Source organism: Lepidochelys olivacea (genome assembly GCF_965140295.1).
Source record: "Lepidochelys olivacea isolate rLepOli2 genome assembly, chromosome: 9".
NCBI classification, from domain to species: domain Eukaryota; kingdom Metazoa; phylum Chordata; order Testudines; family Cheloniidae; genus Lepidochelys; species Lepidochelys olivacea.
This window is the reverse complement of record NC_140419.1, coordinates 53,760,188-53,778,477: the sequence shown is the minus strand read 5'-3', so window position 1 is coordinate 53,778,477 and position 18,290 is coordinate 53,760,188. Positions and strand designations below refer to the sequence as shown.

The window sequence follows — 18,290 nt, the reverse complement described above, 5'->3', positions numbered from 1 at the left end:
GCTGGTACCCCACAGCAGAGCTCCACTTTGAACAATTACCCCTGGGAGCCCTCTGCTGGTGTCCCTGTTACCGATGGAGAGCATGATCTTGGAGAAGACAGGACAAGGATGGGGGTGGTGATGCCACTGTAAGGGGAGGGAGAGAAGGGGCAAGAAAGCGGAGAATGCCAAGGTGGGCCATAGCAAGGAGATGAGAGGAAAGAGGCTAACGAGACTGGTGCAAGGTGCAGTGAAACTTCGATTCCTACAGAGAGGATAGTGTCTTACACAAAAATACAACTAAGTGGTGATAAAAGACTGACAGCCTTGGTGAATGAAATAGGAACATAGGAAATGCAAGCAGTCCATTGACTCCAGTATCTTGTCCCCAATGCTAGTCAGCACCAGCTGCTTCAGATGGAAGGACTCCTGCAGTGGGCAGTTATAGGTTAACCTGCCCCAAGGCAAAATGTCTTCCTGAAGCCGAGCATTTTGAGCTTGGTTAAAGCCCTGAAGCAGAAGGGCTTATGTCCCTTTTAAAACTCTTGTTTTCTGTATATCTCCAGATATTCTCATTATCCACATAAATGTCCAATCCTTCTCTGAATCTTGACAAGTTTTTGGCCTCAGTGATAGCTTGTAGCAATGAGTTCCATAGACTAGTGATGCGTTGTATGAAACTCCTTCATTTATCCACAAACCAGAGACATCACAAGCCTCTCCACACTGTTCAGCCAACATGCCTCAACCTTGACCCAGCGGGCCCAGATCTAGAGAGGTTTAATATCCCTGCCCAACTATTGGGATGACATTGGCACCCAGGTGCCAAGTGTAATGGCTGTATTTGGAGTGTGGACTGAGATCACCAACTCGTAACATAGTTTGGTAATCAGATATTCATTCATTGTAAATTTTAGTGATAAAACAAGAGGAAACAGTGCAGTGTAGAGTACCTTCCATGTGGGGAAAGAAATCCAGTTATTATTGTACATTATTTGTATTACAACACCTGGGAGCTGAGACAACCCAAGCCTGCCAATAGTCTGTGTGAGCATGCTCAATACAAGCCAAACAACAAATCTGGGGTGGGAGGGCATGTGATCCCACATGCCCTCCCCCGCGTCGCCTCTGCCTGGGAGCTCTGAGCAAGGACCAGGGCTCCATTGTGCTAGGCACCATAGCGACAAGTAACAGAGAAGACAGTTCCTGCCCCAGAGAGTTCCCAGTCTAGTGTGTGAAAGGATTCACCAGGTGGACAGAACGTACAGACCGAATGAGGTGCGGGGAGGATGAGTTAACCAAATGGACAGAGAAGCAGACAAGAAGAAGTCTCAGCTTGCCACCTGCCTGCCCAAGGCCAATTCTGGTTCTCTCTTCTGCCCAGGTTAATTTCAAGAAAATAAAGGAGTCTGTCCCTTATAGATTCACTTGCCAAGATTCACAAGCACATATCGGAATGTCCACCATGCTGTCCACCATCCCTTGTCTCCATTCCCCATAACTGCCCTGGAAGGAGATGTGTATCACCACATAAAACACCACAAACCTGCACTGAGCAAGATGATGTTCTGCCCCTACAATGCCTGGGTCTTACCTGCCTTTTGAACATGTACCGAGGGAAGAAGAAATAGGGAATGGAGATGAGCAGCAGGCAGCCTGAAGAGATGAGCAGCCCCAGCCACCAGGCTCCAATCCAGCGTTGATCGTGTGGTGTCAAATTTATGAGATCTGAAAACACAGGGAGGAGTGAAGTTACCCAGTGCCCTAACACAACTCCCGTTAGCACAACATGGCTCTGGCCCCCTAGGTGGCTACACTATGTATAGAGATATACGAGTCTGCAACTGCCTTTGACTCACCAGCGCTAGTCTTTTATCTCAGAACCTAGGGACTCACATGTGTTAGTCTCAGGGTCTCAGGTTCGATCCCTGTGCATGGTTGTCCTAACTAGTTCTTATTTTTACACATTCTTGACCCAAAATAAAAGCAAAGAGAAAAAATTTAATCCACTCTAAGCCACTTCTTAGGGGTTAGGGGAGCAAGAAGGTTTTCTGAAGCCTCCTGTAAAATAGACTAAGGGCCAGATCCCCAGCTGGGGTAAATAGGCATAGCTCTATTGAAGTCACAGAGACATTCTTCATTGAAGTCAATGCAGCTGCATAGACTTATATCAGCCACGGATCTGTCCCTAAATGTTTCCACACCACGGGGGTCACTGCTCATGGCCAGCTGATCCTACAGAGGGGCCTTTTCCCATACTCTCCCCCTTCCCTACCAGGAGCTAGTTTTGAATGGCCAAGGCCCACGCTGGAACACTTCCCTCGCAGCCACCCCCATCATCTGAATGTAGGCAGCAGGACCGAAGGAGTTCTCAAAGCCAATACATGAAGTGAGCCATTGGAGTCCATTAGTCACAGCCAAGCAAAGGCAGCATGCTGACTGGCCAGGAATTCCTCCCAGGGAGTGCGATCAACAGCTCTGTACAGCCTCATCAATGCAGGCACAGCCAGGCTCAGGTCCAAGCAAGGCTGCGAGTCCAGCTGGTCCAGGGCACAGCAAAGCTGGCAGAGGAGTTGGACATGGGCCTGAGGGTTCACGATGCCCTGCCTGCCTTGTGTCATCAGCAAACCAGCTGCTGTCATTTCTAGCAGAGAAACCCCTAGCACTATGAGTAGTGTCTATTCCTGATGACTGGTGGGTCTCAAGGCCTGCAGTTAATCTCTAGGCCAAGGCCAGCGTCTGTGTGGGGCTTGCTGTGGGCCTGGGATCTACCTGATGATCCCATGCCACGGAAGGAAACAGGAGCTCTGTCATTATTTGTAATGGATGCAGGATCAAGCACTAGCAGCGCAGAATGCAGGTTTAACCCTTCACTGACACTAGAAAGAGCCCGTGATCTGATGGAGATGAGCCTAACCTAGGACTCCATGTCCAAACAGCCCTGCACTCTGGGAGTGCCTGGAAAAGTTATACAGCATCTAACTATGCAGGATTCAAAGTTCTTCCCAAGAAGCCACTCAGTGGTGAAGGAGTTAAAGAAGTCTCTATTCTGTTATCCTTTGCCTTTGGGTAGATGGCATGTTTGGAATCCAGATGAATAGATGGACTGTAGAGTCAAGAAGGTGACTGGAAATTTTAGTAGCCACTTTCCTGGAAAGAATCCCTGTCCCATTGTTCCCAGGTTTGGCAACTTTCTGCTCACTGAGCTTAAGGGAAGAGCCCGTCATCTCAGCTAGCGAAGAGAGAGCCTTAATGAGAGCAATTTCCGAAGGTATTAGCTTCACACCCTTCTCCAGGGACTAGAGGAGAGACAAGAGGGTCACTGCACTTCCAGCACAGACATCCTTAGGCCGGGCGGCATTACTCACCCGAAGTTGAAAGAGCACTGGGGTTGGCATGGAAAGCGCATCTCTGCATTGTTAGGCCTTTATGAGTGGAAAAGGAACAAACAGCAGGCTTAAGTGTATGCTTCTCAGGCCAGACTTCCTGACATCCAGGAATAAACCAGGATCCAGTGCAAGCAAAGCCCACACCCGGCCAGAACAATTGCCTGGCTTCCCTGACCAGAACCAAACCATTCCTGGGTGGGTGATGTCATCAAGGGGCGACCACAGAGAGGATGCTAAATCTGTCTGTCTCCACGGAGACCAAGCCTAGCTCTGCTGACACTTCCTGCCCTCGACTCATTTATTTTTCTTATCTGGCACCAGACGAAAATGTAACATGCCCAGATCTTTCTGAGGAAACGCAGGAAAAGCCACACTAATGATGAAGATGATTTGAGAATTTGCTAACAATAGATCCTGCATGTACAGTAGATAAAGGACTCCCTACTGCTGGGAGCTAGACAAATTGGAGGGAGCTGGGTTCTCGTTCTACCTTTACTTTGCTGCATGTGGCATCTCTTCTCAATAGATGTCTGCCTGGCTGGCTGTAGCACTGTGGAAGCACGTGATTAAACCCCAAACTAACAATATTCCAGCCCACATCCCCACAGCAATTGTCTTTTTGTTCTGGGTTTGTACAGCACCTAGCACAATGGAGTCCTGGTCCATGATGAGGGCTCCTCAGTACTACCGCAACACAAATAATTAATAACAATCATCTTTGTGTTCCAGTAGCATCTGGAGGCCCCAGCGGAGATTGGCACTCCATTGTGCTAAGCCCTGCACAAAGACAGTTCCAGCCCTGAAGAGCTTATGATCTAAATAGACAAGGTGGGAGAGAATGTGACTTGGGTAAGGCACACAGCAGATCACTGGTAGAACCAGGAGTAGAAGCCAGGTGCCCTGAGGTTCATCACATTACACTATCACCTAAGCATGCTACCTACCCAGGTATACAGCAAGTAAGTGAACCTAGCCTGGCCCATTCTATGCTGTTCTGGGAGTGGAGTGGACCTTTCAGAAGTGCATTTGCCCCTACCAGCTCAGCTGGCGTAGAGTACCACTCAAGCAGCACCCTTGCTCTGCCTGAGCCTCCACAGTGTGCTAGATTCTAGAAATCACTACAAATATTTTCCATTCAGCAAGTCAATAAACCACACAGAAAACCCACAGATGGGTTCTGGCTCAATATGCTCTTTGCCTGTCGTCAAGTGTTATACTAATTTATCACCTTTCCCCAGAGAGTAGACCTCGCTGGTGGCCATACGCAGGCCTTAGAATATATTCTGTGTGGCTCTTCCAGACCCGACCTTTCAACTGGAAAAAGGTTTCCTGATTCACCACAGCCAGGGCACATGTTCCAGCCAGCAGGCCTATCAAAGTGACCGTTGTCCTTCTGATGCAGAGAGGAGCCTTAGAAAGTCCAGTGCTATTTGTGGAATACTCACTCACGTCAGGTCTCCCAATGTCCACAAAAAGCCGCAGCACCACGGACCCCAGCAAGTATCCAAAAGACGGGCCGAACACAGCGATGGAAAACAGGATTGCTGAAAGCAAGAGTGAGAAAGCACCAGAGTGAGTAGCAGATTACCGAGTGAGTAATTGCTTTATTGTTGATTTGGCATTTATCTTCCCAAGCGAGGCAGGAAGGGTGTCACAACACACAGGAGAGATAAATCATCTCTTACCAACTGACAGATAATTAATGCCTCCTCTATTACTCAGCTGTTATATGCACTGTTTATTCAACAGACGCATTAGAGATGATATAGGCAGCTGCCATTCAAAAGGATCCCATCCAAACTGTCAAAATCAAGGTCCCGCAGATGTATTTCAATGTTGCAATCAATGCTTATTGCTACCCTTTGTGCATCACCAGCTACTTATTGCAGTGCTATGGAAATCTGCAGTGACGAGAGCAGTGATGAGCCATCCCTGTGACTGTGCGGTGCTGAGCACCCTCCCCTCCCATTGCAGCCTATAGGAGTGAAGGGCTCTCAGCACTTCGCAGGATCAGTAAGCCAAACAACATGTCAAGGTGGGCAACTAGTCAGGTGTCTGCAGGAACCAGGGCCCCAATCCTCAAAAGTATTTGGGCACCTAACTCATTGAAACCAATGGGAGTTAGGCACTTAAATACCTCAGAGGATCTGTACATAGGTACATTGTGGGTTTATGAGACTGAACACCATGTGCCTTTGGCTTCCATTCAGCAAAACACTTAGCCCCATCCCTTTTCAACAAAGCACTTAAGCACCATCTTAACTTTAAGCACATACTCAAGTCCCATTGATGTCAAGGTGGCTTGAGCACATGGTTAAGTGCTTTGCTGAATTGGGGCTTCCATGCAGCGTAGCTGTGAAGGTATCTGACATAACCACACTGCTTCAAGTGTGCTACTCCTGTAAAGACAATAAGACAGAGTATTTATTCCTAAAACATAACACAAGCAGACTTCTTGAAGAGTAAGGATATTTGGGAAAAGAGTTGCTTTTATTTTATTAATCAGTAGACTGTGGAACACAGAAAGTCACTGAGCCAAAGAATTTAGCACAGTTCAAAAATGGATTGGACATTTCTGTGGGTAACCACGAATATCCAGAGTTATAATGTTAATGCTAACATAAATTCTGTAAGGAATATTAAACCTCATGCTTCAGAGCTGAAGCCAATCTCAAACTATTAGAGGTCAGGATGAGACCTGTGGTGGGGTTGCGAGGGGTAGATTATACCTCATCTTCTACTGTTGCATTCTTACCCCTTCTTCGGAAGCAGCTGGGGCTTGTCACTGTCAGAGATGATACTGGACTGGATGGGTCTGATGCATTCTGGCTAGTCTATGTTCCTATAATCATGGTATACATCTAAATGGTCAATTTACATTTAATTAAAATAAGAACAATTTTGTCTCTGATGTGAAATACGCCAGACTGTGGAATCCAAAAAGGTACTAAGGGCACTCAGTCCTCTAGTGCTGGCTCCTCCTACAGAGTGAAGTGAAGACGAAGGTTGTTTTGTGCATGCAACTGAGACCTAAATCTGTAACTACTAATTAGGCACATCCCCTTCTGGCCAGCTTTTCAGCAGAGCTCAGCACGTCAGGTGCATGTGGACAAGCTGGGCCCACTGATGGGTACTGAGCACGTGAAAACCTGCCTCTGAGTCTGAGCTTTTTTAAAAATCTGTCCCTTGTAGTTCTTAGCAGGCAGCTGCCATTGAGAGCTCTCGAAGACCCAGCTGCTGCGGCTCCTGCTTCCTACAGGAAACTTTTCTAACCTTTTTGGCAAAATGGGGATGGAGGAAATAAAATCAGAGTATTTAAAAAACCAAGCCCCAAGCCCCTTCCCTTAATTTTGCCAATCCCACCTTCTTTTCTACAGAAAGTTTAGAAAGCAGGGATTGCCGACAAGAACCTATAGGCAACGTTTTCCAGAGTGCCTACATCTACGCTTCATGCCCCCCGCTTCCGCAGCAGCGAGTGTCAGAGTCAGGGTCAACTGATTTGGGCTTGTGAGCTCTGGGGCTGCCCAGGCACCGAGATCCCTCCCCCTCCAGGTTTCTGAGCCTGGTCTCCAGCCCACGCAGGAAGGTCTGCACTGCTATTCTCAACTCCATGGTGTGCGCCCCACAAGCTGATCAGTTGACCCAGACGCAGATATTCGGTGCTGTGTGGGTTTTTTTGCAGTGTAGCTGTACCGTAAGTGACTTAGGCACTTATGGTCCAACTTACACAGATATTTAGGTACCTAAAGAAGCAGATAGACACCTAGTGGGATTTTCAAACACTTAGGTGCCCAACTCCCATTGGACTTACACTCCAACTGAAATCAATAGGGTTTAGGTGCCTAACCTGCTGAGGCACTTTTGCAAACCCTACTCGGTGCCTACCTGGGTCTTTAGATGACTAAATAGCTTTGTGAATCCAGCCCTTAGGTGTCTAAGTGCCCATGTTATTTCTGAAAATGTGACTTAAGCTTCTAAGTCACCTTGGAAAATGTTACCTCGAGACCCAACTGAGCTCCTGGCTATCATCTCTCAGTGCACTTGGCATGGGGGTGAACTTTCAAACGGCAAAAATAAGGTGAGAGTTCTGAAGCCCCACCTTGTAAACCACAGCCCACATTTCCCTGGGAACAGAAGAGCATCTGAGGCTGAGAACTCTCCCTTTGCAATAGGTGGCTACCTGCTGGGTAGTAAAAGTGTCTGTTTCAAACCCAAGACACAGACTTTCTGAGTCTGCATTCTGTAATGTTTGTCTCCTTGAAGGCTGTAGTACCTCAGCTCGCAGAATAATAAATCAATATTAAATAAGAGTCGGGAGATGGTTTTCCTACCATTTTTCTCCCTTGGATGGGCATAACGATTTCTCAGAGAGCAAACAGAGTAACAAGCTCTGACATGTGTGTTTGTGTTGGACACCCACGCAGCCTGAGCCACTGCCAGCTACTCTGATCCTTCCCTTTGTCATGCCCATACGACATAGATAATCATCACAAATGTAAGGAGGGCAGCCAGCTAATAAAGGGAGAGGCAGTGTAGCATTGCAAAGGAGAATCTCATTTAAGGGCCATTAGGTGCTGTGCAGGGGCATGACCAATGGCAGGGCAAAACATCAGAGGTCCGTGCCCTGCACAGCTTCAGGTGGTAATTTTGTTTCGTCTAAACACTGTGGCTGACTTTTCCCTTGTTCAAGTCTGCCACTCTGATTATGGATTTGCATTGTTTTGAGTCTGATTAGTTCCTTGGGGAAGGTGGTCTGAGATGTGCTTCATTATTCTTTTCCATGCTTGGCTTGAGGCTTCTTTATAAAGTACCATGTTTAATGGGTACCCACCTAAATCACTCAGCCACAGGGCTGGTGGAAAAGCAGAGAGCCCACAAATTTAGGCAGAGTCACTCGATGGTTTCTCAGACTTGTGGATAAAAATGTCTAGTACAGCTGACAGTTGGACAATAGATTTCTCCTTTATGGAAAATTTTGATTTTTTGGCAAAATACTGAAAACCAAAATATTTTGATTCAAAATCATGCCACGGTGCCTCGTCTGAATTGTAGTTCGGGTGCTTTATGCTCCCATTTTCGTCTATGGGCTGGGCTTGGTGGCCAGACTGCATCTCCTATAATGCACCATTTTCTCCCTCTTGGTGAGGGGAGGCTGTACCTTATAGGAGTCCCTGGCCATGGTACAACATGGCATGTAGTTCAGCCAGAGCACTCAGCCCATAGAGGAGGACGGAAGCATAAAGCACCTGACCTACAAGTTCCAGCAGGCACCATTTTAAATCAAAATATTTTGGTTTTCAGGCGCTTATGTGTTTGATGAAACATGGCCATTTTCCACAGGAAGCAGACCGGTTTTTGAGGAATATCATTTAGTTGAAACCCCAATTTTCTACTGAAAAGCAGTTTTGATGGAAAATTTTCAGCCAGCCCCAATGTCTGGGCCAAAGATCATCGTCAATAAGTATAAGTGCTAACTCCTGGCTCCCCATTTATCTCCCTGAGGAGCAGCCCATCCTTTCTCCAGTGGGGGAATGTCTCCTGGATGGCCTAGGTTCTGTTCACAGAAGGATTTCAACAAAGCGGTGACTGCTCTACCCGGCAGGGAGTCTGCACCAATGCAGTGAGGAGCAGCAGCCCAGAGTCCAGGCCAGTGGGATCCTGCAGGAATGTATGGCTTCCCTTTGTTGAGGTTTAGTAATATGATTTTGGGGGGTTGTTTTTAGGAATTTTTGCATTCTATGTGTATGTCCAAAAATTGGGGAGGGGGGGTTGGGGATTTTCTCTGTTTGTACCTTGCAATGAGAAAATTTTTGGGTACTTCCCAAAATTTGTGTCTAAATACGATCGACTTTAATTTTTATTACATGTATAAAAATGACTTACATTAATTTACACTTTGTATCCTTGTTACTGAACCCATGGTTTAGTGTTTAGTGGCACTCTCTTCCCGGCACTAGGCCTACATTTTTTACCACTCATATATTTACCATAATAAGCAACTAATATTTAATTATTCAAAATATAATAAAAATACATTTATCATTATCTAAAGAGATTTGTCCTTTGCCATCATAGCAATATCTCAATGTAGTCAAAGAGGACAATGTTTGTGAAATCAGGAACTGAAATTTACATTCAAACAATTTGGATTTTTAAATTTTTTAATACAATTTTTAAAATTGCATCCAGAGTTTGTAATGTGGTATTGTTTTAAACCCTGTGTGTGTGTACTATGCTATAGCATGTCCAACAGAAATATGGGAATATGCTGTCACTCAGTGGCTGAGGCAGGTTTAAAGTACCCAGCATGAATTAATGTTAGATACGAGTCAGGGAGCGGGGACAAATTGCACTGGGACAGGGCGGAAGTCAACATGAAGTGAGTAGCCATTTCTGGTATTTTTCCGGTATGTAGCATTCACTTTATGGTTTGTTTTGGGGTGTTTTGTGGGTGTTTCTGAGGTAAAATCCTAGCAGCAGAAGCCCTACAGACATGGGACTTACCAATGTACAGTGGAGAATTGTTTGCCTCAGCAAAGTCATCCACATAGGAGATCCCAAAGGGCTGAATGGGAACAGTTCCAATCCCAGCTAACAGCTGGGCAATGACCATCAATGCCCACATGCTGCTTGCCTCTTTGCGGGGGTCCTGGGTGGTGCTGGGACACACAAACATATCCTCCTTGTGACAGAGATAGGCCTTGGTGTGACTCTTGTTACCTGGAATGAGATGGTAGGAGTGTTATAAGCCCGAGCACCCACTCACTGACCATTAGAACTTGCCACTATGACCTCTTACCATCTGGCACCTCATGTCATATTCTGCCCTCAGCACACCCCTGTCTTCTTGGGGTTGCGTAGGTGTTACTGAGGGCATAATTTGAAGTTTTATGAGAGGTGATGATGCATGAGAAGTGAAATCCCAGCTTGACATTCAGGCCCAGGCTGAGTTTACAGGGCTGTTTTTTGTATTAGTAAACTGAGCAGGTCACACACTCAGAGAGAATAAACTCTACCACACCACATGTACAGTCACCTCATGGAGTAGGACTGCACTGTATGGCTGGTGATAGAAGGTGCACTGCCCACTCAATGCACAGCTGAGGCTGAGCTAACTACCTAGACCCCTCTTTAAACCTGCTTACTGGTCACCCACACTTGGGTGTTGGTATTCAGCTAGAACTGGGAACGTCCTCGTTTTAATCAGCAGCTGTCATCACCTTAGCATTCCTTCAAGGCATGATGTTACCTTTAGTTTCAGAGGTCAGGGTAGAAAGGAAATTGAGCGGGGACCGTTCTGATTAGAGACGGAGGAAACAGATGCTCTCCAGTAAGCCACTTTTGGTACAGGAGTAAAGATAACAGTGTTCACCCAGAAGAATTGCTCTAAGAAGTTCCAGTTTAGCTTTGCAAGAGAAGATACTGAATTCCTCGCAGAGGCCAAAGTAAATCTGGTTTCAATCTATCGATCAAAGTGCTTGTTGGTTCCATTTAAAACAGGCCAAATAATTATGGTTATTTGGGAAGGGGAAAATCTGTATCCAGTGTAGAATAAAGGCATCATAAATGAAATGTAATGACTTCAGGGCATTTATTCACTAGGTCTTTTCATTCTAGTGTCTTGTTCTCCCCAATTGTTTCAACATTCCCAGCAACTCTTTTTAGTTAAGAAAAAATGACTCTGTGGCTTTTCTGTAGTTAGAGCAAATTACAACAAAACAGAAACAAATGTTTGTCAGGTGATTATGGATTTTTGCTGGCGTAATAGGACTGTGCATCCCAATAACAGGCTACCACAAAAATCCTTATGCAAGTTCATTAAAAGCAGTTCTTGCATGTGAGTGGTTTGTGCTTTCAGCATGAAGGAGCCTCCTTAACCATTGGAGATTTTTGCTTTAAAGAAAAGCAGAAGCAATACAACCATATTAACCACATGCCAAATATTGTTTTGTAAAATCAAGTTGGTTGCAACTTAATGAGCACAGAAATACACGCCAGACCTATAACATAACTATTTCTCTTCTGTTCAGCATTCTGCACTCCTATTACTTAGAGAAAGCCACCAGACAGATTTTATTTAAAGCTAACTTAACATGTGCACAAGGAAAAAAACCTTGGTATACCCAGCGGCCTCACAATTTAAGAAAAGGTAACTTGTGTGAGACACCCCTAGGATTAAATCTATTTCATCTGCTTTGGCATTGGAGCTTGAGAACAGTCAGGGCATGGGTACCAGGAAGGGCAACTAAGACTCTGAGCTGAGAAGAAGAGACAGATCTGGCTGGAAAAATTAGGACATGGCTATCATGGCCCATGGAGGGGCTAAATCCCTGGGCACTGCTTTGACAATGTCCCCTGATAGCCAGAGCCCCCAGCTGAGGTGAATGAGATAAAGTCAGCTGGAGTCTTTCCATTCACTTCAGTGCTCTCCTAGCCATTCCTTTTCCCAATTCCCTCCCCAGGGCAATTGTTGTAGCTGCTAAGGCTGCTTTCAAACAACCCAATCGGGAGTCAGCTAGCAACATCTTGTGGATACCTCTGGGTTTTGGGTTGGTTGGTTTTGCCAACCCTCTATCCTGATAGAGATTCGTTCTTACATTTAAAGGGTGGGATTTTCAAAAGGACCAAAGGGTCAGGTTTTTAAAGGTATTTAGATGCTAAAGAGGCATATAGATGTATAATGGGGTTTTCAAAAGTACCTGGTCATTAGCAGGCGGGATCAAACCTGAGGCCTCTGAAGCTTAGTGCATGAGCCTCTACTGCCTGAGCTAAAAGCCAACTGTCTGTTAGCTGAAGCTGTAGAGTAAACTTATTAACTCTCTCTCTAAGTGGTCTCAGTGCCACTGGACGGGACAGAACACCACACCCAGGAGATGTGCGGGTTACATATTTCCCCTAGCTGAGGAAGCACATCCTGAGCTTCAGAGATTTCCCAGTTGAAATCCTGGACAAGCCCCCACTTGTAACACTGACAGACCCTGGTTGTCGGCAGGTGGGATAGAACCTGGGGCCTCTGGAGCTTCGGGCATGAGCCTCTACCACCTGAGCTAAAAGCCAACTGACTGTTAGTTAAGGCTGTAGAGCAAACTCGTTAATATCTCTCTCTAAGTCTCGGTGCCACTACATGGGACAGAAACCACAAGCAGGAGGTGTGTGGGTTACACCTACTCCAATGGGAATTAAGTGCCTAGAGCCTTCAAAAAACTCACTAGGCATCTACTTGCCTTTACAATTCTGTCCCTAAGTGATTTAGGAATTTTTCAGAATGCCACCCAAAGCTCTGTGGGGCAGGAACTATAAATTCTTGTGTGTTTGTACAGCACCTAGCACAACAGGGGCCTGATCCTGATTGGGGTATCTGGACCCTATACATTCTAATCATAACAGTAATAATATCTTAACCCACAGAGACCCCAGCACTCCTGACAAGCATTCTGAGCCTTCCAAATAAGCCTGTGGCAATGCAATCTGTAAATGCACATAGCCAGCTCTCAGGGGATTGCCTCTGGAAACCATATTACCACGGGAGCAGGCAGGAGTCTGGCACCAATAGAAGGCTGCCTAGTGCAGCATGGCAAAAGAATCTGTCCACTCTTCTCACTCCCTGAAAACTTATCTCAGAGCTAGTTGATTATTCAGTGCCCTCTAGTTCTGGGTAACTAAAATAACAAATAGTGGCCAACTGAGCTCCCCAGAATACTTCATGGTGCTGCTATGGGAGTTCGCAGGCCTAGGTCTGTAGAGAGGGATGTAACTGTGCCACCTTTTCATATCACCACGTAACAGCACAATGTGCATGACTGGGCTTGTGCAGCACCATGTCTAAACACAGAATCACAAGGCCTTCTCCATCACTGGGCCCACACCAGTTTGCAGTGCAACAGCATTTGTCACATCGGCGGGGAGCACGGGTAAGGCACATGCTATACCACAACCCCAGTGCAACAGACACAATTTATGCACCAGCACAGCTTCATGAAACACCTGGAACAACACAGCCCAGGTGCACAAGACACGTTCGATGTGGACACACCTGTCCATGAATGCCACAGCCAGAAGCCACAAGGCTGTGTTTTGGTTCAGGCATTTTGACATATGAGGCTCTAATAAGAAAAGAATCAGAGCAGATGACACCTGTTCCCTGATCCATTTCATTGGTCAATAAAGAACAAATCCTGTTGTAAATCCAATCATTGTTCACAAACTGTCTCGCTGTGGGACCAAGGCTTCTTGGTAAGATCACAGGGACACGTGGCATTTGTCTGACATCCTACCCATGGGCTTGTCTGTTAATCAGCCAACTTTTCAAACAAAAATGTTTGGGCATGGATGGAAGCGAGGCAGCTAGTGATATGGGTAAGAACCTGTTTTTCGTATTTGACAGAGGATGAACTCTGGAAAACGTGTAGTTCCATGATGGAGAGTTGTTTTTTAATTATGTTTTACAGAACCTGGGCTTCAGAAGAGCACTGGTCATGGCAACTTGTCCAGAGCAAGGAAGCACGGCCCTGGAATAACAAAGCGAGGGGGCTTTGCCTTTAGGTTTCCCTGTCCCCCAGGGGTGAAAGTAACTGAGGACACTTACCGGTACGGGGCGGGGCAGGGGGTCTCCAGCCCCCAGAAGGGGCGGGGCCTTGAGCGGAAGGGTGGGCCGGGGCGGGGGTCCTCCAGCCAGCCCTTCCATGCTGTGTGGCCCAGGGCTCCCATTGATTTAAAGGGCCCGGGGCCCCGGATGCCGCTGCTGCGGTAGTGGCAGCGGCATCCAGAGCCCCGGGCCCTTTTAAATCGCCGGCCCCAGGACAGCTGCTTCCTTTGTCGTCCCCCCAGGCCTGTTGGCGGCCGGGGGGGGGGAGGGCAAAAGGGGCAGGGACATTAAAGCGCTATAGGGTCCTTTGCTGTGGCAGTGCTTTAATGTCCCTGCCCCTTTTGCCTCCCCGGTTACTGGCAGGGCAACCGACGGGGGGAAGGGGCAGCGCTTTAAGGACAGTCCTTTGCCGCGGCAGCCCTTTAATGTTGCTGTGCTCTCCCCCATCCCTACCCCATCGGCGGCCCTGCTGGTAGGGTCCGTACCGGCAGAGCTGCCGACAGGGAAGGCAAAAGGGGCAGGGAGTGCTTTAATGTGGGCTGGGTACGGGCCAGTGCGGGTTCTTACCAGTACGCCGTACCGGCCCGTACCGGCTCACTTTCACCCCTGCTGTCCCCACACCCTTTCAGCTGAGTTAGAATCAGCCAGAGACCCATTATTGTTATTTGTATTCCAGTAGTGCCCAAAGGTCTTCACTGAGATTGAGGTCTATCACACCAGGTGCTGTACAAAGTCAGAGACAGTCCCTGCCTAGGTTTGCCAATTTTGGTTGGATGTATTCCTGGAGGTTTCATCACATGACATAATCTTTAATTAAAACTTAATCTTTAATTCCTGGAGACTTCAGACCAATCCTAGAGGGCTGGCAATCCTATCCCTGCCTCAAATTATTGCACGAGCGACACGCCCTTTTGGAGGGAGACTTTAGTGAGTCTGAATCCATCTCCTTTTTTACAGAGAAGAACAACTAAGTCTAAGGGCTGGGTTTTCAGAATTTCACAATCTTCTTGTGGAAATCTGACTCCAACTGAGCGTGGTCACTTAAAAGGCTGGCCCTGGAAGGAGGAAGTTACAGATTCCTGATGGGTGCTGCCTCCATCTCTAGCCAGCCTGAAGTGGTACCATCATCAGCAACGTCTTGTCAGGCAGCAAACTGAGACATTTGCTGGCACATGTAAACCTAGGATTGCTGCTGATATGCCTGAAAATGGGAAAGGGCTTGCAGAAATGGGAAGCCAAGTGGTTTGCATTCAAATTAGAGTTCTGGATGCCTCCCCCGCATTGTTCCAAGATAGTCACCCCAGGAAGGGGCTGAGCACAAAGCACCATCATGCTTCCAGCTCTTCCTGCTTATCAAGAGAATTGCTCTGGCGGCAGGGCACAGGAAGGCTGACACATAACAAGCAGAGATCAGAGTAACAGCTGTGTTAGTCTGTATTCACAAAAAGAAAAGGAGTACTTGTGGCACCTCAGAGACTAACCAATTTATTTGAGCATGAGCTTTCGTGAGCTACAGCTCACTTCATCGGATGCACCCGATGAAGTGAGCTGTAGCTCACGAAAGCTTATGCTCAAATAAATTGGTTAGTCTCTGAGGTGCCACAAGTACTCCTTTTCTTTTAACAAACAGAGAGACATGCACGCATGTCCATTAACTTCTCTGGGCAGGCAACATATATCCACCATGTAAGATCCCCCATCCTGCAGGGATCCTTTGGCCCTAATCCATCTTGGCATTCACTTAAATAATAAGACATGATAGGCAAGTTATTTCACAGAGATTGCAGCATGCCTCATGGGTGTCAGAAGAAGTGAGGGCAGAGGGCCAAGTGGGGTTAAGCCCTCCAAGAAGTGCAGCGATTGCCCTGAAATGCACTGCCTGAGATGCCTCAGTGTTACTATGCAACTGAATGAATATGTACGTGGAAGTCAAAGCTGTGCATTGGCATGGCTGTGACGAGCTGAGATCCACAGTCCTAAAGCCATAATGTCATTTACGAAGGCTTCTCCTCACTGGAAATGTCTTCACGCCCCCTTGCAGGACAACTGCATTTGTCTTATTGCAGTTATCAGCTCCGGCGGCAGGAATGTTAGCGAAGCAAAGTTCCAGGTATATGTACAGGGGTCACTATATGATGCTGTGTATTTATATTACGGCAGTGCCTAGAGGCCCAAACTGAGATCAGGGCTCCATTGTACTAGGCACTGTACACAGACATAATCCCTGCACCAAACAACTTGCAACCTCAGTAGACAGGGGAAACAGAAGTGAAGCGACTTGTCCCAGGAATCAAACCCAGTTCTCTTGACTCCCACCTCCCCAGCCCACACAGCCACTGTCTAAACAAACATCTGGCGGTAGATCATTTGTTTTCAATAGGTCAGTTAGTCTGTTCCACTGATCCCTGAAAGAAAACAGTAACTAACAACAGTGCTGCTGACTCTAGCAAATGAATCACGCGTCCCGTGATTGCGGAGCCTGCAATGGCAGCTCTTGTGATGACGCATAAAGTTCCTCTGTTCCCACCATTTTCAGGGCTGGTTTGGAAACATGGGCTGCGCTACGAGTGAGAGCTTGTGGGGCGCAGAACAGGGCCCCAGCCTTGCCACATCAGGCCCTATAGGAGTAGAATGGAACAGAGGGTTGTGGTGTTGGGGAAGAGCTACCGCAAGAGCTGGGGGCAAAGAGAAAAGGAAGCGGGGGTCGGAGGGGGAGTCTGGGTAGCAGTTTCTGGATCCCAGAGACAGGGGTGGTTCTGGGGCAGCAGAGAGGAAGGATAAATACAATAAAAATGAAGTATTTTTAGCTATTTCTGCAATTAATTATAATTGGATCCATTTTTGTAAATAAAACTGTCATTATTACTGGACAATTTATCTAGCTGATCACAATTATACAAAGCAGGCAGAAGGATTTAAAAGAAATGTATGAAATGCATTGAATATGAGGAGTAATTCAAAAGAAATAATGTTTAAGGATTATAAATGTAGTCACTGCACTCAAAATGGGTTGTGTAGTTATGTCAAACTGGCTCAAACCCATAAATCTCTCTGGTCTTAAATCTTGTCCAGCTAAGCATCAGTCTTGAAGTCAGTCCACATTGTCCATCCCTCTTAGGGTTTGTACACCGGCCCATCATAATTGAGGTGTGAGGGGAAATACAGCTCATGTTTTCTAAAATAAGGGCATGATTCTTTGTGTCTGACTTATGAATGAGCAGGTGACTGTACCAGATAATGGGAAGGAAATCTGGGGGGAAGGGTCAGCGAGGAATGGGAGGGAGTGATGGGGGGGACTAGGAGGGCAGAGCTTGATACAGTCATAGGAAATTAATGACATTTTGCCTGTCTTAAAGGTTCAGTGGAGTCTCTACCCAGCAGTCAAGGAGACGGATGCATGTGTGTGTGCAGTAAAGGCTGTCTTTTCAACCCAAAATGACCACACGCACAATGGCAGAGGAGCAGAGGAGGGGAGTTAAACAACAGAGTAAAAGCCATGATTTGGTGGGTTTTTCAAATCTCAGGATTTCTGCTCTCTTGCAGCTGGCAATACTGCAACAAGTTCAGTTCTTTTACACGTTCTGCACCCCCAGTGCACTCCTGGCAAGGAGAAGGAGAGGGTGAGTATCCTGACTGGGAAGGCTCATGCTGCCCCCAGCGGATGTGGTGGGGAGTTACAACCCCCAGGAGGATATCAAGTCACTTACCCGTGTTCATTTGGGCAAACTTGTACCGGTCAGAGAGGAAGTGTGGAAGGGTCACCAGGAAAGCCCCCAGGGCTAGCAGCAGGCCCCCCAAGCCGATAAGCCGGGGGCGGTGAACTCGATTGCCAAAGTAGCTGACGAAGATGATGAGGACAACATTGCCAATCTGGGGTGGGGAGAGCAAAGTGGAGAGAATGTCATGGAGGGCAGGAAGGACACGAATGTCTGAGGGTCTATTCTCCACTGGGGCCTCTGGATGCTACAATCACCAAAATGAAAAGCACAACAGGGCACCATGCACTGAGAGAAAGGGGTGGAGGTCACTACAAAGGCATCATTAGCCACCCTGTCCTGAGACAGCACCTCACAGCATCCCCTCTGACAGGGCAGACTTAGGGCATGTCTACACTACGAAGTTAAGTCGACTTAATTTAAGTTGATGTCCACCCACCACAGTAATTAAGTCAGTAAAGCATGTCCACACAACACTCATTGTAACGGTGGAGTGCGTCCTCACTAGCAGCTCTTGCTTCAATGCAGAGAGCAGTGCACCATGGATAGCTACCCCACAGTGCAACTAACAGCAGGTGGGGTTGGGATGGACTTGCAATGCCTCATGGGACCAAGACATTG

The 18,290-nt window shown here is 47.0% G+C and overlaps 1 protein-coding gene across 2 annotated transcripts in view; it reads right to left on the bottom strand.

Moving 5' to 3' along the window:
• Positions 1 to 18,290, bottom strand: part of SLCO2A1 (solute carrier organic anion transporter family member 2A1) — a 118,898-nt gene that overhangs the window by 28,116 nt on the left and 72,492 nt on the right. For both annotated transcript variants that reach the window (XM_084639494.1, XM_084639493.1), the window contains 4 exons: positions 17,661 to 17,823; positions 9,873 to 10,088; positions 4,814 to 4,912; positions 1,574 to 1,707 (listed from right to left, as the gene is read on the bottom strand). In XM_084639494.1, the coding sequence (XP_084495620.1) occupies positions 1,574 to 1,707; positions 4,814 to 4,912; positions 9,873 to 10,088; positions 17,661 to 17,823 (612 nt within the window). The remainder of the gene's footprint in view (positions 1 to 1,573; positions 1,708 to 4,813; positions 4,913 to 9,872; positions 10,089 to 17,660; positions 17,824 to 18,290) is intronic.